This window comes from Sapajus apella, unplaced genomic scaffold (genome assembly GCF_009761245.1).
Source record: "Sapajus apella isolate SASKATOON/1434 unplaced genomic scaffold, GSC_monkey_1.0 scaffold37, whole genome shotgun sequence".
NCBI classification, from domain to species: Eukaryota; Metazoa; Chordata; class Mammalia; order Primates; family Cebidae; genus Sapajus; species Sapajus apella.
This window is the reverse complement of record NW_022436977.1, coordinates 6,556,593-6,579,864: the sequence shown is the minus strand read 5'-3', so window position 1 is coordinate 6,579,864 and position 23,272 is coordinate 6,556,593. Positions and strand designations below refer to the sequence as shown.

At 37.5% G+C, this 23,272-nt stretch overlaps 1 protein-coding gene across 11 annotated transcripts in view; it reads right to left on the bottom strand.

Annotated features, from left to right (window-relative positions):
- Positions 1 to 336: 336 nt before the first annotated feature.
- Positions 337 to 23,272, bottom strand: part of SLTM (SAFB like transcription modulator) — a 56,404-nt gene continuing 33,468 nt past the window's right edge. For 4 of the 11 annotated variants that reach the window (XM_032297306.1, XM_032297311.1, XM_032297312.1 and 1 more), the window contains 16 exons: positions 22,483 to 22,510; positions 20,694 to 21,162; positions 20,038 to 20,087; positions 18,102 to 18,220; positions 15,232 to 15,381; positions 14,894 to 14,997; positions 14,627 to 14,808; positions 14,107 to 14,192; positions 13,569 to 13,732; positions 10,948 to 11,128; positions 10,099 to 10,223; positions 8,882 to 9,052; positions 7,742 to 8,056; positions 7,492 to 7,636; positions 4,895 to 5,055; positions 337 to 1,391 (listed from right to left, as the gene is read on the bottom strand). In XM_032297306.1, coding sequence (XP_032153197.1) covers positions 1,283 to 1,391; positions 4,895 to 5,055; positions 7,492 to 7,636; positions 7,742 to 8,056; positions 8,882 to 9,052; positions 10,099 to 10,223; positions 10,948 to 11,128; positions 13,569 to 13,732; positions 14,107 to 14,192; positions 14,627 to 14,808; positions 14,894 to 14,997; positions 15,232 to 15,381; positions 18,102 to 18,220; positions 20,038 to 20,087; positions 20,694 to 21,162; positions 22,483 to 22,510 — 2,559 coding nt within the window. In that variant the 3' untranslated portion in view covers positions 337 to 1,282. Of the gene's footprint in view, positions 1,392 to 4,894; positions 5,056 to 7,491; positions 7,637 to 7,741; positions 8,137 to 8,881; positions 9,053 to 10,098; positions 10,224 to 10,947; positions 11,129 to 13,568; positions 13,733 to 14,106; positions 14,193 to 14,626; positions 14,809 to 14,893; positions 14,998 to 15,231; positions 15,382 to 18,101; positions 18,221 to 20,037; positions 20,088 to 20,693; positions 21,163 to 22,482; positions 22,511 to 23,272 lie in introns of those variants that run through there. The other 7 variants (XM_032297308.1, XM_032297313.1, XM_032297314.1 and 4 more) reach the window with 5 other exon arrangements.

Genomic DNA, 23,272 nt, shown 5'->3' with positions numbered 1-23,272 from the left:
ATTTACCAAGAATCTAGACCATTTGGATTATTCGTCACTGATTTAGATAAAGGGATGTGGGAAGCTTTCTTTTGAAAGAACAGCATTTACCTTGAAGGGCCTTACTAAAAGAGATGCCTTTTTGTAAAAAAGCCATAGGATCAGTGGTTAAGTCTCTAACATATGAACAGCATACGCTGCCCAGCTAATGAGGTGAAGAGTCTAAGCTAGATTTATTTCTGAGAAAGACCAAAAGACTGCCTTTATAGCACTATACCTCGTCAGTTACCTTGGGCTGAACTGCAGAAAGAACTTGATGACTAACACCTAAAACGCTGGAAACAAAGACACACACACTTCCAGGTGTGGATTTTTATTTTCACAAAAAGACAACAATGTCTTCCCACATACAAGTATTTACAAAACCCAGCTGATTCACCCATCTAGAACCTGGGTTTTCGTTCCACTTCTCAACATAGTTGGGAACATGGAAACATTAATACCCACACAATTCCCAGAGATGGAATTTATCCATTAAACAGTGCAGATTACCTAAAAGTGCACTTACCTGCACAACTCGGTCTAAGAACCTTGTGAAACAAGCCTCATGGCCAAGGTTTCAATAATCTATTTGGTTTCATACCATGCAAACCTGAACAAGTGTGCTGCTACACTAAACCGAAAATCGGTTCTCATTTTACAATTAAAAAGGTTCTCAACACTTTAGCAACTATACAGAATATGAAGGTTTATTTCAAAAAAGATTACATTTTTTTTAAACCAGGATACACAGATGCACTTAATGTAACAGTACCTTCTGCAAAAATAGGTTACATAATACTCAGAAATGCAAGAACAATCTTATTCTCTAAAAATTAGACAGCTAAGACTTCTTAAGCTTAGACAGCCTTCAAAAGGGAGGCTGAAAATGCTTGGTGAAAAGAAGTAACTCTAGAGCCAGACACCACAGAGCTAAGGTTGCAAATTAAACCACTACCACACAGCTGCAAACTACTCTTTATATTCACACAGCGTTAAACAAAATGAATTCAATTTCATCTTTTCAAATGTGTCTTGGTGCTGCAAGAAAAAAAGTTGAATGATACACAAAACTATTAAAAGTTACAACAGAACTATTTAAACATCTTCTCCAAAATTGAGAAAAGCAATCATGTTAAATTTTTAAAAAGAAAAAGTCTGACAGAACTCTCAAGCAAGTCAGAGGTCCTCTTCATAAGTAGTCAAGTAAAGTTTACAAGAGTTTTCAATAAATTATCTTAAAACCAGGGCAGAGAGCTCATTTTCAGAATCGTCGTGGAGGTCCGCCCTTAAATGGCTTAAATCCGGAGCCACTTCCTCTTGGCATGGAATTGCCACTGATTTGTACAATTCTATTAATTGGGGATGCATTACTGAAAAAGGTTTAAATGAAAAAAAATGTAAGAGAACAAAGAACAAATCATCACTGCAAATACTTACACAGCACTTACCATTTGCCAGGCACTGTTCTTGCTACTTTATCCAAAATAAATCATTTACTCTTTTCAACAGTCCTTTGAGATCTGAATCATTACTAACCCCACTTTACCGATGAAGAAACAGATCTGGAGGTTGAGTAACTCCGAAGGTCACAAAGCAAATAAAATGGTGGAGCAGAGATTTGAACCTGGGCAATCTCACTTTGAAGCGCCACTACCTCTTAAGCCATTTGCTGATATGCACATGGACGGATTATAGCAGTAGATCTCTTAAGTGTGGACGCCAAACCAGCAGCAGTAGCAACAGTTACAACAGGCCTGTTAGAAATGCAAATTCTTCCCCCCATCTCAGACAACTGAGAAGGAACTCTGGGGGTGGGACCCCCAGCAATGTGTGTTTTTTGGGGGGTTTTAAAAAATACATATATATATTTTTAGACAGGGACTCACTCCCTTCACCCAGGCTGGAGTGCAGTGGCACAATCATGGCTCACTGCAGCAAACCTTGACTTCCTGGGCTCAGGTGATTCTCCCACCTCAGCTTCCAGAGTTGCTGGGACTACAGGGAAGCACCACCATGCTCAGCTAATTTTTTTATTTTCAGTAGATACAGTGTTGCACCATGTTGGCCAGGCTGGTCTTGAACACCTGGGCTCAAAAGATCTGCCAACCATGGCCTCCCAAAGTCCTGGAATTATAGGCATGAGCCACCATGACCAGGCAACCTGTGTTTTAACAAGCCCGCCAGATGATTCTGTTGTTTTCTAAAGCTTGTGAACTAAATCATAGGAAGTAATGTAAGAAATATTTCTAGAATCTTTATCTGTAACGCAACAGAGCAAATGTTAGTAAGACAGAAAAAGCAGACCCTCTCCCCAACCCAAAAAACCATTAATAGGCCAGGTGTGGTGGCTCAGGCCTGTAATCCCAACACTTTGGGAGGCTGAGGCGGGAGGACCAAGGAGAATTGCTTGAACTTGTGAGGCACAGGTTACAGTGAACTGAGATCATGCTACTGTACTCCAGCTTGGGCGACAAAGTGAGACTCCATCTCAGAAAAAACCATTAACAAACCATACAATAAAAATCTAAAGTGAAAGCCAGGTGCAGTGGCTAATGCCTATAATCCCAATACTTTGGGAGTCCGAGGCCGGAGGATCACCTGAGGACAGGAGTTCAAGACCAGCCTGGCCAACAAGGTAAAACCTCTGTGTCTACTAAAAATACAAAAAATTAGCTGAATGTGGTGACACATGCCTATAGTCCTAGCTACTTGGAAGGCCAAGGAAGGAGAATCACTTGAACCCATGAGGCAGAAGTTGCAGTGAGCTGAGATCGCACCACTGCACTCCAGCTTGGGCAACGAGAGACTTTGTCGTGGGGGGGGAAAAAAAAAAACTACAGTGAAAAGGTTCAGGCAGAATAAAACTAAATTATAAAAAAGCTTAAATGCCAGGCTGAGGAATTTTGGCTTTATCCTGTGACCTGCAGCAGCTGCTTTTTTTGGTTTTAGAGCAGTAGATGGTCTAACAAAATGGGGGTTTTAACGATTTAGGAATAGGGTAATGGAGGGTGAAAAGAATAATTTGGGAAGATCAGGCAGAAGCTGAAATGAGGAAGAAGGAATAGCTATGAGAAACATTTTTTGTAGAGACGGGGTTTTCTCATGTTGCCCAGGCTGGTCTTGAACTCCTCAGTTCAAGTGATCCACCTACCTTGGCCTCCCAAAGTGCTGGGATTACAGGTGTGAGCCACTGCCTGAGAAACATTAAAAAATAAATAAATACAACGAAACAGCCAGGCACGGTGGCTCATACCTGTAATCCCAGAACTTTGGAAGGCCGAGACAGACAGATCATGAGGTCAGGAGTTCAAAACCAGCATGGCCAACTACAAAAATTAGCCAGGAGTGGTGGTGTACGCATGTAATCCCAGCTACTTGGGAGGATGAGGTAGGAGAATCTCTTGAAAGCTGAGATCAGCCACTACACTCCAGCCTGGGCAACAGAGAGAGACTCCGTCTCAGAAAAAAAAAAAAAACAAAAAAACAGAACCACACTTAGAAATTTATGCTAGAAATGAAGAAAGGTAAAGACGAGGCCCCTGTTTTTCCAGTCAGGATGAGTGAAATGGGTGATGGCACTATCAAATTAAAAGAAGCTGGAGGCAACAAAAGGGACACAAAAGTTTGAAACAGGAAAGAAATGAGTTTGACTATGACCTCGAATTCATGGAAACAGAAAAGCACTTACATGGCAATGGCAACATGAAACTGAAAAGGAACAGCAGTGTCTAAAGCTTAGCCGTAGGAAGGAGCATGCAAAGGCAGTCACAAGGGCAGAAAGAAAATAATGGTGCCTTAGAAAATAGACTCCCTCAAAATAAAGAAAAGCGACGGTGTGAAACAGTGTTTAAGCACCAAGAAGCCTGACAACTATGAAAATAAAAGAATCTATATTTATCAAGAGAAAAGTCATCTGTGACCTTTACAAACCAATACAATGAATATTGAGCTTGTGCAGGCTTATGAAGTTTGATGTTAGAAGTGTGACCATGGAATGGTAGTGACCTGGTTCACAGTCTCCTAAGAAAGAGGAATGGGAAAGATAGGAGGACATGAAAGAGACGGGGAAGCTGAAAACGTGTTGGGTGAAAGGCCACATCCGACCTTGGTGTGAAGACAAAGCTCGCTTCTCAACATATGAACAGATTTTGTGTTAAATGTCTAAAAGCTTTGCCAAGAGTTTTAAAAGGGAGGAAACAGAACACACTTTCAGTTTTTTCTTCCTAAGAATTTGAGGAATGCTAGGTAGGGAAAAGATGATGGTTCCAATGTGAGGTTAAGATTGATTCTCTAGGCTGGGTGGAGTGGCTCACACCTGTAATCCCAGCACTTTAGGAGGCTAAGGCAGGCGGATCACCTGAGCCAACATGGTGAAGCCCCGTCTCTACTAAAAATACAAAAATTAGCCAGGCATGGTGGCCCACACCTGTAATCCCAGCTACTAAGAAGGCTGAGATGAGAGAATTGGTTGAACCCGGAAGGCAGAGGTTGCAGTCAGCCAAGATCGTGCCACTGCACTCCAGCCTGGGCAACAAAGACTCCATCTCAAAAAAAAAAAAAAAAAAAAGGATTCATTATCTACTAGATTCTGCCATACATACATACATACCCCTATCTAGATCAACTTGCCAGAATGTCACTGAATTCATTTACAAGGAAGAATACAAACTAACACATTAATATCAGCTGTTCTGCAAACACTCTTTTGGAAACTTTGAGTGGATACAGGGAAATGTACGGGCAGACCTAGGGTTTTCACTAGTTGTAATTCAGTCTTTCATTAATGTCAGAAGAAGCTGTAACAACTTTTATGGAAAGGATAAAGTGTTGGTTGTGTGCTGGCAGAAAAAGTCTAAACTGGTTAGTTATTTACCTTGAATGTTGGGTTATCATGCCTGCTCCTGCCCGGCCATCACCCATTCGCCTTGTATCATGATAGCTAGGCCCTTGAGAGGGTGGACCATGCCACTCTTTCCTTGGTCCACTTGTGTCCCGTCCATGGCGTTCAACCACATGTCGCTCCTCAGGATAGTGCTAAAAGAATAGCATATGAAAAATCACTTGGCTGGGCACAGTGGCTCTTGCCTATAATCTCAGCACTTTGGGAGGCCAAGGTGGGCAGATCACCTGAGGTCAGGAGTTCGAGACCAGCCTGGCCAACATGGTGAAACCTGTTTCTACTAAAAATACAAAAAATTAGCTGGACGTGGTGCCATGTGCCTGTAATCCCAGCTACTCGGGAGGCTGAGGCAGGAGAATCGCTTGAACCTGGGAGGTGGAAGCTGCAGTGAGCCAAGATGGTTCCATTGCACTCCAGCCTGGGCAACAAGAGTGAAAATCCGTCTCAAAAAAAAAAAAAGTAACGACACCCTCAGTTTCATACCAACTTACTTATATTAGTGTCCTTTTAATGTCAGAAGCAAATTAGTAAGACATCTGACAAGGTAAGATAAAAGGATGAGTAATGCAACAGCATATGAAAAGAGTTTATATCTATTTTGTACCAAGAAGCTACTCAGGCTTCAGGGAAGGATACGGAGGAAATGATTCAAATTTTATCCTTTTTTTTTTGAGATGGAGTCTCGCTCTGTTACCAGGCTGGAGTGCAGTGGCGCAATCTCAGCTCACTGTAATATCCACCTCCCAGGTTCAAGCGATTCTCCTGCCTCAGCCTCACGAGTAGCTGGTAGTACAGATGCATGCCGCCACGCCCAGCTTATTTTTGTATTCTTAGTAGAGATGGGGTTTCACCATGTTGACCAGGATGGTCTTGATCTTAGGCTTCGTGATCTACCTGTCTTGGCCTCCGAAAGTGCTGGGATTACAGGTGTGAGCCACTGCGCCTGGCCAATTCCTTTTTTAAAATTTTAATGTTTTTTGGAGACACGATCACACTGTTGCCCAGGTTGGAGTACTGCATTGCGACTATAACTACTCCAACTCTTTATCGCTAAAGCGATCCTCCTGCTTCAGCCTCCTGCCTAGCTGGGACTACAGGGTGTGCACCACCATGCTCAGCTAGCTTTTTAATTTTCTTATAGAGATGAGGTCTCGCTATATTGCCCAAGGTGGTCTTGAACCCCTGGCCTCAAGTAATCCACCTGCCTTGGCCTTCAAAGTGCTGGGATTATAGGCATGAGCCACCAGTCCTGGCCATTAATTTATATATCTGTATTTCCTGGCATCCAAGTGCTTTTTGACCCTTCATTATTTCAAATACTTGGATCTTACATTTATTGTAAGAAGGCACAGACAGAGATCAAAACCTTAAGACAAGTCAGGGTGGGGCCAATGATCAGCCTATCAGGACAACATGCAAACAGCACATAGAAACAGGAGTTGTCAACTTGTTTTACATCATACTAGTTAGTATTATGGCATTTAGAAGGTGATACATTCATAACTATGGAAAACAGAGTAGTGAACACTGTTTGTTTGTTTGTTTGAGATGGAGTTTCGCTCTTGTTACCCAGGCTGGAGTGCAATGGCACGATCTCGGCTCACCGCAACCTCCGCCTCCTGGGTTCAGGCAATTCTCCTTCCTCAGCCTCCTGAGTAGCTGGGATTACAGGCACGCGCCACCATGCCCAGCTAATTCTTTGTATTTTTCGTAGAGACGGGGTTTCACCATGTTGACCAAGATGGTCTTGATCTCTTGACCTCGTGATCCACCCGCCTTGGCCTCCCAAAGTGCTGGGATTACAGGCTTGAGCCACCGCGCCCGGCCTGAACACTCTGTTTAAAGCTGTTTAAGTCATTGCACCTAACCAAGAATATTTTTTTAAAAAGGAAAAAGTGAGAAGGAAACATAAGTGGGGGCCAAAGATTCTGGATCCAGTTTGAAAGCCTCAATTTCTTAAAAAGAAATATAATCAAAGTTATTAGAAAGGCTTAGACAGGGCGGGCCGGCTCACATCTGTAATCCCAGCACTTGGGAGGCTGAGCAAGGTGGATCACAAGGTCAGGAGATCGAGACCATCCTGGCTAACACGGTGAAAACCTGTCTGTACTAAAAATACAAAAAAATCAGCTGGGCGTGGTGGCACGTGCCTGTAGTCCCAGATACTCGGAAGGCTGAGGCAGGAGAATCACTTGAACCCGGGAAGTGGAGGTTGCAGTGAGCCAAGATCCCACCACTACACTCCAGCCTAGGCAACAGAGAGAGACCCTGTCTCAAAAAAAAAAAAAAAAAAAAGGCTCCTTTACCAAATTAACAATTATTAAATTTCTCTGGGAAGTTTAAAAAAAATGGAGTATTTCAAGGCTAGTTCTTTAACTCTTTGGACTACTGATGATCAACTACTGACAGTAAAGTATGAGGAAAATATAGATTCATTTTACAAATTAATGCCTCTCAATCATTCCTATCTAATCTAGGCCACATCAAAATGCTACTGTATATCCAGAGTAGCTCATAAATCCTCTAAATATATGTGTGCAGGCTGGCCACAAACCTCCTGCGGCATTTACCTGTGCTCCACTTCCTCGATCTGTGATGACTCCTCTGTCTCCATCTCTGCTCCCGTACCCCGAGGTGCTGCTACGATTCCCAGGGGGGGCACCTCTCACGCTGTGCCCTGACACTTCTCTCCCAGATCTTTCTGGTCTTTCGACTCTGTTAAACAAAACATAAAAACATACATGATCCAAACTTTAATCTTACCTTTTTTAACCCTGATGGATTAGACCATCAGGAGAGCACTACAAAGTACACAGCTACCTTGTTTCCCGTTTGTCAGTGGACATGCTTCCTTCACTTTTCCAGCTGGTGGGTCTGGAAGGATTAGGCCCTGCCTCTCGAGGATGTCTAGGATGAGTGATGTCAGGCCTGTCATGAATGATCACTGTTCTCCTTTCGTCTCGCTCCCCTCGTACTTCTCGCCTGTCTGATTCTCTAAGTTCATTTCTTGGTGGTGGAGGCTCATTTCTTCTGGAGTCACTGAAATTTTTGGGATATCTTTCAAAGCTTGGATCTTCCCTTCGTGCAGTAGGTCGTGCTTTTTTCCCTTCACTTTGACCAACAAAGCGATCCCGCCTATTGATTAGAAACAAAGAATATAGGTCCTAGAAGTGCTTACTTGAGTGCTTAATTCTTCTTAACTTTGTCTGCATAACCTATAATGATGAAACCAAAAAATGAACTTAAGGCAAAGCCATGGAAAAAAGCTAGTTATTATTACAACTCATTTTCTTTTAAACTGAACTAAGTGTCTAGCCTGAAGGTTGGTTTTTAGCATTCGGGAGAAATGATACCAAATACTCAAAGTCACTACCAAGCTAAATAATGCTTTACTGTTATTAACAGTTGAGGCACATCCAAAGCAATCAGTGCTCCCACAGTTTTAAAGATAAGAAGAGGCTGGATGTGGTGGTTCATACTTATAATCTCAGCATTTTGGGAGGCCAAAGTGGGTGGATCACTTGATCCCAGAAGTGTGAGACCAGCCTGGCCAACATGGTGAAACCCTGTCTCTACTAAGAACACAAAAATTAGCCAGGTGTGATGGTGCATGTCTATAATCCCAGCTACTTGGGAGGCTGAGGCATAAGAATCGCTTGAACCCAGGAGGCAAAGGTTGCAGTGAGCCAAGATCGTGCCACTGCACTCTAGCCTGGGAGATAAGAGTGAGACTCTGTCTCAAAAAAAATAAAATAAGAAGATAAAGTCAACCTATTTAGTGGTGTTCTATTTAATTAATTTGGAATACTGAATCACATTCACTTTAACAGAAACAAAAATCATGTAATTTGTTCTGAACATTCAGTTCTGACCTGATAGTTAATTAAGATTTTAGGAGAAACAGTTATCACTAGCAAGTCTCATAAAATAAATATAATAATTTTCAACATATCTATCTACCTTTCAAAAGATGAAGACTGTACTGCTGAACTCTCAGGAAACCTGCCCCTCTCTCGGTGATCAAAGTCATTAAATCTGTTCTGTTGGCGAGAGTAGTCAGATCCATGGCCAAATCGTGCATCTGTATCTAGAGACAACTTTTTATTGTCGCTCCAGTAAGGATCATCTCGCCTTGAAGAGAAATATTTGCTCATTTACATAAATTACTTCCACAGTAATCAAACAACATTTACTTGGAGTCATACATACCACATGTTAGAACTGTGGACACAACAGGGCTAGTAAACTCAAGATATAACACACTCAGTTAGGAGTACAAACTAGCAAAGACTCAATTGTTGAATTACGTAAAGTCAATAGTGTGAGAAGAATTTAAATAGGAGAGAAAAATAGTTGAAAAACTGCCTGTCTTAAAATTATTAAACAAAAAGACAAACAAAATACTTGAAATCACTTTATAATACAATTCTAACCAGCAGTTCACAACCTCTTCAGTTATCCTTAACTTTGGAAATGTTAGAGTGGAAGTCAGAAGCACAATTCATTCATTCCACCTATTTCTCTATTTCTAAAATCAACTTAATTTCACAGAATTTATGTTAAGAAAATTAAATGGGCATATTTATATTTTTAAATCTATATGAAGTATGAATGCAAACACACAATGGAATCTATCAATCTCCTCAAGTTTATGACTTCCATTTCTATACTATCTGCACTACCTTTTTACCAACGTTCAAAATCCGTTTATTACTGAAGCCTACTATGACAATATATTTTCCATGTGTTTATATTTTAAGTGACCCTGAAAGATAACACTGAATTACGTACTAGTTAAAAATACAATTAGTAGTGACTTTGTCCTAGATAACTGGTAATAAGTCTAGCTCTGCAATATCATGGCAGCCTAATAGTCTGAGCATAGGACTATGAATCCAGAGTGGTTGTAATCCAGGTTCTGTCACTTCCAAAATATTTCAACAATGAAACTTCATAATGAAAAACATTTGGCATCAGAAAGACAGACAGGGCAAGAAATGCAGACTGTTCCCACTCACCAATGCACTGGGTCTACCCTAGTGCTGTAATCCTTCCCATCCCTGTTGATCATGACTTTTATTCCAGTGATGGGAGCCTGCACTTTCTAATTCTCTAGTCTTAGCCTAAAGGGAATAAAATAGCAAGCGTAACTGTTAAGGAAGAAAGTGAGTAACTACCTGTGATCTACATCACGTGGACGTTTCAAGGAATTCCTTTTTTCTTGTTCATAACGAAGCTGCTGTTGTTGCCGTCTGAGTTCCTCTCTTTCTCGAGCAATCCGTTCAGCTTCCTTACGACGTTCCTTCAGACAACAAAGAAGGAAGAACCAACCAAGGCAAAATGAAAACATAAGGTAAGTATACATGCAACCTTGTTTTAACCTTGTCACTAAGAAACCACCATAAGCAAAGACCAGGCAAAACAAACCTGGGATACATACATTTCATTTCAATAATCTAGGCTACAGCTATTGTTCTGCAACATTAAAAATAACAAGGACTGGGTGGTGAAAGTTGGCAAGTATTTGGGAAGGTCAAGTTTAGTTTAATTATTTGACTAAAACAAAAGCACCTAAAGGGAATTAGAAACAGCGTTCTTAATATGTATGGAGACTAAGTGCCTTAAAACCTTGAGGTGCAATTCTGCAAAGAGAGGCATTATTTCCTTCCAGCCTTGGGAAATCATTCCCACTATAATATGTAAGGAAATTGTTATTATTTTCTAAGACTGGGATAGTGACAGAGCCTGGATTACAACTACTCTGGACTCATAGTCCTATGCTCAGACTATTAGGCTGCCATGATATTGCAGAGCTAGAGTTATTACCAATTATCTAGAACAAAGTCACTACTAATTGTATTTTTAATGAGTACCTAATTCACTGTTATCTTTCAGGGACACTTAAATGCTCATTAGCTAAACTTATTCTATAGACGCTTTACAATGTGTAAAGCAAATTTTAGGGCAAAAATCACAGAGTTTCAAAAAGGTGAGTTATTTAAGATGAAAAGATTTTCTGACTGCACCTGTTCAATACGAATGCGTTCCCTTTCCAAGCGTTCGCGTTCCATTCTCTCTCTCTCTAGTTTTTGCCTTTCAATTTCTAGGCGCTCTCTCTCTCTCTGTAAGCGTTCCCGTTCTTCCCGTTCACGAATTATTCTAATGCGTTCTCGCTCTCGACGCTCTCTCTCTGCAATCTCTCTTCGTCTACCAAAAATCAGTATTTAGAAATACTTAAATTATGCTAGCACTGTGTGAAAGAGAATAGCTTTGAATTTGAATTTTTCCTTGAGGTTGGCAATTTTAAATTTCAACTCAATCTAAGTAGTTTTAATGTAATTGGAAACATAATTCAAAGTAAAACTTTAAACAGATCCCAATATTTTCACTTATTTGTAAATAAGACTGTCAACTGAGCAGCTAAATTTTATATAGTTTCCTCTTAGATGATTCCTGTTTAAATAAAAATCACTATAATAGTCCATTAATCAATTGACATTTTAGAAGGATGTAATCTGCATATACAAATTTACAAAACTAAAACTTCCGACACTTGTTTTTGATGGAAAAAGCTCTAATGCCTATTATATATTCTATTGTATCTCCTTAAACAAAATATATACTCTATTTTGATGATTTGGGATCATAACAATGAACATCAATAATAGCATATACTACATATAACAAAATGGCATCCTTAAGGGCTATTTTGGAATGTTTACTATGCTATAATAATAGATGCCTCCGGGTAATGTGTTTTTCTGAGTCAGATGTAGAGTTCAATTGTTCACTGAACTGAACTGTCATTGTATTAGACTTTTAATTGTTATTTTCTTACTGTAAGGTAGTCAGCATCCTTTTTATTATCAGCATGTCTTCCTCTAGTAACCCAGTGGTTCTCAAAGAGTCAGTACTATTTCTACAGAAATCGACAGGGTATTTTTAATTATCACAATATCATGGGGCAGACACTAGCGTTTAGTGTATGAGGATAAAGGAATCTACGTATCTCACTGATGCATGGAATAGTGAGGATAGTCGTACACAACAAGAACCATCCAACACTTCTCACACCTTTCGGATGCCACAATGGACATTCATACCATTAAAAACAACCAAACACCTTAAGCAAAAATAACATCTGAGTCTAGAACTCAACCCCATTTTTAATAAATGCTAAGTTTGTTTGTTTGCTTTGACATGGTTTTATATGTTCTAGAATTTCCAATAATGCAACTCTATATAAATAGAAGGAAAATTATACATTCTTGAGACCTTTACTAAGAGTTGCTCACGATTTCAGAAATCATGTCATAAGGTCAACATTACTTCTGGTATTTACTAACCAATACAATGTATCAACTGACATACATCAGTCTGTATTTGGAGCTGTCACATTCTCAGTGAGTCTAAATAGGGGTGCAAACATCTGACTACTTCATTAAGTCATGCCTAAACATTCATATCTGGAATATATATTTTTATTATAAATTACATTTCTCCTTTATATTATAGTGAAGTCGTTACATTAAATTTTTTGGAAATTATTAGTATAGGTTAAGTATGTTATGCAACAATTTCATTTCAGAATAGTAAAGGCATTGCAACATTTTTTCATATAAAAGGGACTTTGGTCTCACAGGGTTTGAGAACCACTGCTCTAGTTGCTCCTCAATCCCACTCTCCTCTCAATGTGTTGTCAACTAAATAAAACAGGAAACTAGGCACATTTGAACCTCATCTTAAAAAAGAGAAAATGGGTTCTGTGTGCTACAAGGATTACTTATTTTTAGTAGTTATGTGGCAATTGTTGTACAGTATTATCTAAGTTGCTAAAAGTATCTCTGGTAGTTCCTAACACTCTTGTGAATGAGTAGATTAAATTCCATGACAAGTAACCCCTGGACAAGATAGGTAACATTCGAAAAAATATACTATAAAACACACTCACAAGACTATTTTAAGTGTCATCCAAAAACTGATATACAAAAGTAAACTGGCCCTCATAATGAACTGTTGAGATATGGTCACTAAAAATGGAAGCATCTTGCTTTGTTTATATTTTCCATTTGTTTTAAAGAGAATGCTTGCTTTGGCATACAATCTAAATACCATTAGGCTCATAGGGCAAATCTTCCTTCTCTTAGGCACTAATGCAAACAATAAATTTTTGCCAAAATTGTTGTTAAAATTTCAGATTACAGAATTTGAACACTACAGCTACTCTGAAACTATCTTATCTCAAATTTTTCCTTTAAAGTCATGTTTTTTATGGCAGCAGCTTTGGTGTTGAGGAAAGAGCATTGGACTTGGAGTCAGAAGACTTGGGTCTGAGTCCCGACTCTGCCACTTGTTAGCCATGTGGCATTGGAAGAGTCATTTAGCCTCTCTGGGCCTCCATTTTTTTCAACTGTATAATGGGCATAACTAGCCTCACAGAACCGTTGAGTTGGAGATAACAGATGAAAAAGCACTTTGTAAACTGTAAAGTGCTATGCAAACTTAATAAATCATTAGAAGCTACTGTACTTCTTTAAGGTGGCAAACAGTTTTCTGTGGGATTACAATTTCCAGAAATCTGGCTTACAACTAGTGTTAAATATTTACCTATATTTAAAGACAGGTATAAAATAGACTCTCTTCCTACCTTCGAAGTTCCATTGCTCGTCGCAGCCTTTCAAAACGAAACACATGTTCTTTCAATCTTTGTTCCTTCATCTTCTCAAAAGTTAAGATCTCTTTCCTTCTGTAGTCTTTATCTCTTTTTTTATCTAGACTAGCTCTCTCCTTTTCTTTACTTCTTCCATGAATCTATAGAAAAAAATTACAAAAACACTAGAAATTAAAATAATGTGAGGCTTTTTTTTTTTTTTTTTTTAAAGATGGGGTTTCACCATGATGGCCATGCTGGTGTTGAACTCCTGACCTCCGGTGATCCACCCACCTCGGCCTCCCAAAGTGCTAGGATTACAGGCGTGAGCCACCACGCCCAGCAGAGGCTTTTTTTTTTTTTTTTTTTTTTAACAAGTTTAGCAGGTCATTTAAAAAGTTCAAATGACTAGTAACATTTTCTTTTCTTAGGTTTGCTAGCATGCAAGTACACAAAGATGGTTATGGAAAAAAAACAATCATCTTCTTTTGTAAACAGCTTAAGTAGCATACAACCATCCTGATCAGAGACTTACTTTCTCATATCTCCCTCTTCTTGATGGTCTACAATGATCTCCTTTAGTTTGGTCTAATATTACCATATGTCCTGGACTCTTTGAACCTAAGGGAAAAAATTATACAAAATAAGTGGCTAAAAATTTTCATTGAAAAATAAAACAGGTAGGTAAAAATGCTAAATTCTGAGAGTCAAAAACCAATACAGGAAATAAAAAACCTACTCATTCTACAAGAACTTAAATGCAAAGAGTTTTTTAAACAGTTCAGTCTGCTAACAGAAATTCCTTCAGTGATAGCAAAAGATCCTAACTCAATACTACTGATCAATGACCATTTTAAGTCAGCCGAGAATATTAAAAGAGCTTAGATGGAAGAACACACTCTGTTTTCCCAGAATAGAAAAGAAGACCATTCCTCCTACTAGACGTCTAACAACAAAGCTTACGTATCTGGATTATAATTTCAGGTTTTCCCTTCCACTGTAAAAACTGAGCAGCAGAATGCATTAGAAAGGGATTGAAAAGATGTATAGCATACTTATTCGCTTCTTTTCTTCACTTTTTTTAATCGATTCTGATGTTTGACCACTTGCTCCATTATCATTCTTCTCATCTTTACCATCTATTTTCTTAGTATCCTTGCTTTCTTTTTTTTCAGATTTCTCAGATGATCTTTTCTCTTCTTTTTTGATAGAGGCTTGTGTCCTGACCATAACACCCCAGACAAAAAAACAGAATGAGTACTTCATAATGTAACAAAAAAGTCTATCTGCTTATCAAATAAATAAAAATAATAAATCCTTACTTGCTACTTCTATCACTCATATTTTTTTTATCTCCAGAACTTCTTGAACTACTCTTTTCATCATTTTCTTTCTTCATTTCTTTCTTAGAGGGATCACCTTTTACCTGAAAGGTTCGAACCAGAAGAACCATTTATACGTAAGATTACATTTTTATGATTATAACAAGTGTGCTAATGGCAGAAAATTGGGAAAACACAGAAAATTATAAGGAAAGTAAAAAACTACAAATAAATAAAAATTAAAAACAATTGCTAATTCTATTCTCTGCTAGTGTTAACAACTTGAGTTGAGAATTAGCCATCCAATTAAACTTGCTTTGATAAATAGGTAAGCTTACTTTTTCAACAGAAATCAGCTGTCCATGCAGCTCAGTGCGATGAAGATGTGCAATACACCTGGACACCTCTGTGCTTGAAGACATAGTTACAATGCCATAGCACTTTGCCCCAGGACTTCGAGCATTTGTAACTACTTTTGCACTCAGAACCTGTAAAATGAGACTGTAGTTTATGAAGTTTTATAATGTTACAACTACACATACTTCTAAATATGCAAAACTTTACAACCAAAACTATAAAACTACTTAGATTGAGTTGAAATTTAAAATTGCCAACCTCAAGGAAAAATTCAGGGTATATCTTACTCTGTTTCATATTTTTTTTTTTTTTTTTTTGAGATGGAGTCCTGCTGTCACCCAGACTAGAGTGCAGTGGTGCGATCTCGGCTCACTGCAACCTAAGTCTTCCAGGTTCAAGCGATTCCCCTCCCTCAGTCTCCCAAGCAGCTGGGATTGCAGACATATACCACCACGACCAGCCTGTTTCATATTCCTGTGATCACCGTCTACCTTACTTAATAAATACTCAGGGGAACAATTTAAAGTGCCAAAAAGCAATTTAACCTTCTTTTTATGTTTTATTTTCTCCCCTCAAATATGTAGCCAAAACACAATCTCATCAATGACTTGATGGCACAATTAATAAAGGCAAATAAGTTGGATTTGAATCAAAATATCCTTATCATAGGCACACCCTGAATATCTTTAGAGAAAAAATAAGTTTCTAGTATTTTATTGATGAGTATTAACACTTGTCTATAATGAGTAATCAATCACATATTAAAAAAAAAAGCAGACTTAAAAATGTACCCTCCGAAAAACACCCTAAAGCTTGAAAGACAACACTTTCCATCTATGTGCTTTTAAAATGTGTATTCTATGAAAGTGACAAGTAATTTCAAATCTGTAAGATGGACAGTTAAAGAGACAAGGCAGGGATGGATGAGTGAGAAGAAAAGCAAGAGGGAACGATCCAGCGCTAAACAGAGAAGTAAAGAAATAAAGCTGGGAAGAAATAAACGGAAATAAGGAGTCTTATGGTGGCTACAACCAATCAACTTTTACCTCAACCCTAGGAAGGGCTGATCTGCCCCAGAGCCATTTAATTTTAAAATCCACAGGTCTTCTTACCAAGTATATGATATCCTCATATAGTTTTACTACTAATAAATACCAGCATTAAAATACTGTTTTCACATTTCTAACAATACATTATTAAAAATAGAACAAAAAAATATAACACAGCCTATCATGGGACTACAATTCTCATTGTTCTATATGTAACACCTATAAGAACTTCCTTTACTCTCAGGCAACTCACTAATTAAAGCCAGAAAAAAAACCCTCCTAAAATCAAAAGAACAGGTTTTGGACCAATAGTGGTTATTAATTCAGTAATTTCAATATTTGAAAGCCTATCATGTGCACATGAAGTACAGTAAATAAGGTCCCTGACCTCACAGAGCTGGACTACATTAACTATGGAGTACATTAACTACGATGTATATGAAAAATTACCATGTAAGTAGACAGTATTGAGTGCCCTCAGGGACACAGCTCACAATTCAAAGCATTCGTTATTAATTGAGTATTCTTTGACTACTACTCCTCTTCCTTTAGGTCTCCCTTTAACTGCCAGAGAAACTTTTCCTGATGAACTAATCACAGTAAAGCCTCCCCTTTGTAACACCTGTATACTTTTCCTTCACAGCACTTACAACAACTTCTGATTAAGTTTATATATACGTGTGTGTGTGTGTGTGTGTGTGTGTGTATGTAGGTTTGGCACGGTGGCTCACACCTAGAATCCCAGCACTTTGGGAGGCTGACATGGGTGGATTACCTGAAGCCAGGAGTTTTGAGACCAGCCTGGCCAACATAGTGAAAACTCGTCTCTACTAAAAATACAAAAATTAGCCAGGTGCAGTTGCTTATGCCTGTAATCCCAGCTACTAGGGAGGCTAAGGCATGACAATCACTTGACCATGGGAGGCAGAGGTCGCAGTGAGCCTAGATTGCACTGCTGCATTCCAGCCTGGGTGGCAGAGTGACTCTGCATCTCAAAAGGAAAAAAAAAAAGTTCATATATATAGTTAATATGTTTTATTAAGTTTTAATATATAAATCAATATAGGTTTATATATAGTTTAAAAGTCTCTATCCATCTATAGCCAGTTTTACATTAAATCTTTTTTTTTTTTTTGAAATGGTGTCTCGTGTGTTGCCAGGCTGGAGTGCAGTGGCACGGTCTTGGCTCACTGCAGCCCCCACCTCCTGGGTTCAAGTGATTCTCGTGCCTCAGCCTCCAGAGAAGGTGAGATTACAGGCCTGCACCACTACGCCCAGCTAATTTTTGTATTTTTAGTAGAGATAGGGTTTCAACATGTTGGCAAGGCTGGTCTTGAACTCCTGACCTCGTGATCCACCCGCCTGGCCTGGACTAGAAGTCTATAATGAAGATCATATCTGGCTCCTCCCAACCCCCCATGAATTATATATCCTATTGCCTAATAATAGTCTAAATATTAATATATTTTCAAGATGTCCAAATCAGGCTCAGCAATGTGTTAGATCCCATGCTACTTGCTAAAAAGTATCACGACAAGTAAACTTGGTTCTTGGCTTAAATAGGTTTAAGGTTTGGAATACAAAGATCCCGAAGACTCAGGGAGAGAGACAGATTAAATGATGACACACTATTTATTCCCTAACTCTCATCTACCATTCCCACAGAACTCGGTAATTATGTCTATTAACAGTCCTAAGAGATACAATAAATTAGAAGATATTTATGTAATACTATTTAGAATACAATCCTCATTTCAAATGCAGATACTAGAAAGACGGATAAAAAGGTAAAAAGAATGTACCTTTCCATATTTGCCAAAGAGGTTCTTCAAATCAGCAGCTTTGGTATTGGATGAAAGTCCACTAACCCAGATATTTTTAGTTGAGCTTCCACTGCTACCACTAGTACTACTTGTACTTCCTAGAATAGATTTAATATCAGATTTTTAAATACCTCAATCAGAACTTTTATACAAAATTCTAAGGGCCATGTTCTTTCAAAACTATAATTCTGATAGTATGACATTACTGTATCAAAATCCTGAGAGTTTACTATTAATGAAATCAAACAACAGACAACATAAGTAGTGATGAAAAAAATCTGAATATATGTACATTTCCTATTGTATGAGTTCAAGTTTAAGAGGGTAAAAAATCAAATATATGTCTCGAATTTTTGCTGCTCAGTTTTAATAATTTATACTCTACCACTGCATTGAATAGAGGCAACTAGGAAGCAGTCATTTAGGAATGAACAGACTGCTTAATTGCCACATCTGCTGTGGGCTTTAGATCATGAGAAATTGAAGTGAAAGAAGAAAAAAGTCAGAGCAAGGTATATATTTTACAATAACTTATATGGTTAATAACAAAAACTAACCAGCTGGTACATCTTCATTCCCGACTAGAGAACAGGTAAAACAAAATGGGAATTACATGCAGCTGGATAACTCTAGATTCAATAAGGAACAATCTTCTAAAACAAAACAACTACAAGATTAAGATCAGAGATCTCAAAATCCTTTAGAATAGGTAAATTTTTATTTCTATACTATGTCACACACAAATTATGGCTTCATACGTATAGAGGCCATATCTTAGGATACAGGCCTAGCCAGTCACCCTTTTCTTTAAATGTGCTGTAATAAACGGGAACTTTTCATTCACTTGACTTTATTTGGAAAACAATTTTTACTAACTTTAAAAGAAACAGTATACAAGCAATTAAAAGGAATAATTTCTATACTTCATATTATGAAAGAGTAAAAATTTTAGATGTTTTAAAAAATTACATGTGTTAACAGTTGTGAAACTACAGTCAGTGTAGCCTTAGAGGGAGAGAAGACAACACATACCTGGCTCAAATATTTTAAATATTAATGGTTGATACTTTTCTATTCTTAAGAAAGGCATTCATCAAGGATCTTACGAAACATTAACTCAATGTTTGTGTATCATTTTCGTTACCAGTAACATCTGGGCCCCGATACTTTACTCATTACACAAAAACTTTTTTTTTTTACTAATAGGAAAAAAAGGTATTTTTTAAGCAAGACCAGCCAATTCATAAATCACATCCTTACAATTTCTAACTATTTAAAATAAACTATAGAGGATGCATATAATTCTTCTTTACACACTTAGAAGGTATTTTAAAGTATCTGAGTGTTTTATTTTCCCTTAAAATGCTTTTGTAGAAAATAAGTATTTTTCAAGTAAACACAGCACATGTACAAGATGAAACTATAGCTCCTGGGCATGAGGTAACCAAAGATTTCTCAATACCAGAAACCAACTAAATATTGCACCTTGAAACTTACAAGAATTAAAAAAAAAAACAAAAAAAAACACGACTTCACAAATACAAGTATTATTTAAAGACAGAACAAGGAAAAGGTTGTGATGAAATATAGTAGTTATAAATGAATAACAAAAGATAAAATACTTCTGAAATTATAATGTAAGAAAATATCTATCAATATTCAACACAGACCCTTAGCCAATCGGTTTTTAACATACCCAATACCAGTTTACAAAGTAAGTAAACAATAATGCATCAATCACATTTTTCTGTAATCTATGTAATTCCACAGTTTATATAATGACCATCTCAAGTTTCTAGTTTGTCAATAAAATTTTTAAGGACTAAATGTCAAAGAAAACACTGTACAACTACTACTTTTTAATGAAAATATGCAAAGTCAACACTGAAACAAATAGGGGAAAAAAATCCTTTACCTTTGTCATCTTTAGATGATGTCTTGCTGTCTTTAGATTCCTTTGAAGAGCTAAAGAGGCAAATCACCAGAAGAAAATTGAAAACAAAAACAAAAACCCAAAATCGAACAGCTTGATATTCACTATATTTCGAACTAGTGCTATTCATACAAATCAACAATTCCAAAGGCCTAGATTAGATTATTTGAACAAATGACTCCCTGAGGATTCTTGCACTGATTTTCCCCAAGATGCCTGAAGATCTAGATTTTCTGACAATTCTATTCAGTGGAAATATGGCCATCTTCTCCAGATTTCAGGACTGGGACTTGACTTCATTTTGTGTTCTTAGAACTGATAGTTGTTCATTAACCATCATCACAAGGATTTTAAAAAATAAAACACAAAAAAATTGTCAATTTGAAAAACAAAAAACAAAAAACAACAAAAAAACCAAATATATGCTGACATTCGACAATGCAATCAGTAGAACACACTGCATTATTATGAAGATCTTGAAAATTTTTAAAAGTAACTTATGACGGTCAAAAATATTATAGGCAGGATCATAAGACACTAATTACTGTACATGTTCTTGAAGCCACCCCCTTAATGTAGAGTGATCTTATTGAATGCTGGAATTCAGTATCGTAAAGAACTGACATAGAAAAACAAACCTCTTTGCTTGACCAGAGGCCCCAGTAGACGAGGGCCCTTTCTTCAAAGTATCCTTTTCTTTGTCTCCAGATTCTGCTTTCTTAGAACTTTCTCTGGCTTCCTTCTCGACAGGGTCACCCTTCACGCAGTCTTCCTTCTTACCATCTTTATGGTTCGCATTCATCTCATAATCCTTGCTTTCCTTCTCCGGGCTCTGTGCAATGGCGTCCTGCCCATCTTTTGGCTTACTTGCTTCAGAATCTGTAATTTTCACATTTTTACCTGTTTCTAGGAGGTCATCACCATCAAAATCCAGAGTGATGGCATCTTCAGCCTGGATTGTGACCGAGATGTTGTCATCCTCAGCTTCTTTCACAGTCGTATGAGCTTCCATCTCTTCATGAGCTGTATGATCAGCCTCAGCTAGGCTCCCTTCTGAAGGAAGAGGTTTAGATACTTCTTGTGTACCATCACCAGAACCTGCTATATCTAAGAGGATTTAACAGGAATAAATATGGCAAAACAAGAAGTTTAAACAATTTCATATTCATAAGCTAGAATAGGACCTAGAAAATATAAAGCCAGTTATTAGCACTGATGGAAGGTTAGGAAAAAAAAAACACAAGGGTATTAACTAATATAAACAATCCTTTACCCAGGATCACTTATTCTTCATGGAAAAAATGATTTCTACATACAAACACCAAACAACAATAGTGAGAAAATGGTTCCATCCTGAAGATACCAGCTCTTCATTTCTGGTTATAAGTTAATGGCATATGGAAGATTTTGTTCCTCCATGGGACAGTGACAAAAGTGCAGATTGTTGTTCAATGTTCAAATTATCCTGGGATTGAACCCTAGTGACCTTCAGAACTCCCATGGTGACTTCTCGAAAGGTCACAGTCTGAGGGTATCAGTCAGTCTTCAAAGTATTTCAGGGCTCCATCTTTTCCACTCTTCAACACTTGAGTAGTCCAGAGTCGTATGGAAAACTGGTACGGAAGGCTCCGAAGATGTTCCTGCTCCGTAATGTTCAGGAAATTGGTTATTTCCAGTCTTCATCCTGTCCAGTCAGTCTGCAATTACTGTTTTCAAAGATGTCTTGCATTCCCCCAAAATAGAAAGGCTTCGGGCATGTGAGATTTTCAGTCAGTAGCTTTACTTCATCATTGCTTCTCGGCTTTTTATTTGCCTTGGTTAACCCTGCTTCATGTCCTTTCTAGTCCAATGTAGGATCCTTTGACTTCTGTGCAAGGACTCTTCCATAACCTCCTACTGACCACATATATTGCTACTGTTGCCCCTGTAATTGTATTGAATGAGATAGCTTGTCTAAACTACTAAAATTGTCAGACGACTGTTATGAGTTTCTCTAAGCAGCAAACACAAAGTCAGTCTCCTGATCATTCATCATTTTTAGGACTAGTTGTAAAATTCACTGTGAGTTATGAACTAGGACTCCAATAAGCACATATGAGTTACTGCAGTGTCAGTCTTAAGAATTTAATCAGCTTACCGTATACCAGAAGTAATTTTAAAAATAAAATTAAAATTGGGTTAAATAAAAAACAGCCACTACAGTAACTGATATGTACTGTTAAGTTGGAATATATCTTTAGTTTCTAAAGAAAATTAAAACCAATTGGAAAATAAAATCAAGATGCTAATTTAATTCACTAAATAGATAAATCTGAAAATAAACTAATTTCAAAAATAAGATTTCAAAAAAGGAATGCTTTATTTTCACATAATTTGCTGTTTTCTAAATGTTAGCAATTTTTAAACTCTATTTAGCATCAAACATACCTTTCTCATTTTCTTCTTCCTCACCATCCTGAAATTCAAAGAATAATCAAATGTAAAATGCATTCACATAAAACTATATTTTAGTAATAGTACAAAACCAGCCAAGTTAAAAGTGGTGGATAATTTAATAATATTATTTAGGGATACCTAACACTAACAAATAAATAGGCTATTCCAATCAAAACCAGAGTCTATGTAGAGATATACGTGGTAAAAGTTTGGTACATTTTAGAAAAGAGGTATATCTATCAATGAGTGGATCAACAAAAAACTAGATTAGTTTCAGTATTCAAAACTAGTTTGTATAACCCAATTCTTACTCATATTGAAGAGCTGTCAATAAGAAGACTCACCTGATGACATATTTTATGTCACTCAGTTCACAGGTTCTCTTAGCTAAGATGTATTTTATTCAAAATAGTACCAGAGAGTATAATCTGTAGACATAACTTTCAAGTTCTTGAAGACACAGTAATAAACAAAACAAACAACACTCCCCTTTAAGTATATTAGACATTAGAAGAATAGTTACTAGGTCAGTTTCAAATTATTCATTCTTTTAATGTGTTAAAAATGAGTTCATATCACACCACTGCACTCCAGCCTGGGTGACAGAGTGAAACCCTGTCTCAAAAAAAAAAAAGTTCATAGTGGTCACACATATACTGATGGACAAGCCAATTTTAAAATGGCGTTGTGCTATAGATAATCAAAACAAGTAACCCACACATTGAAAAACAATGATTTTTGCTTATATAAATTAAGAATGCAGTAGGATTAAAAAAAGAAA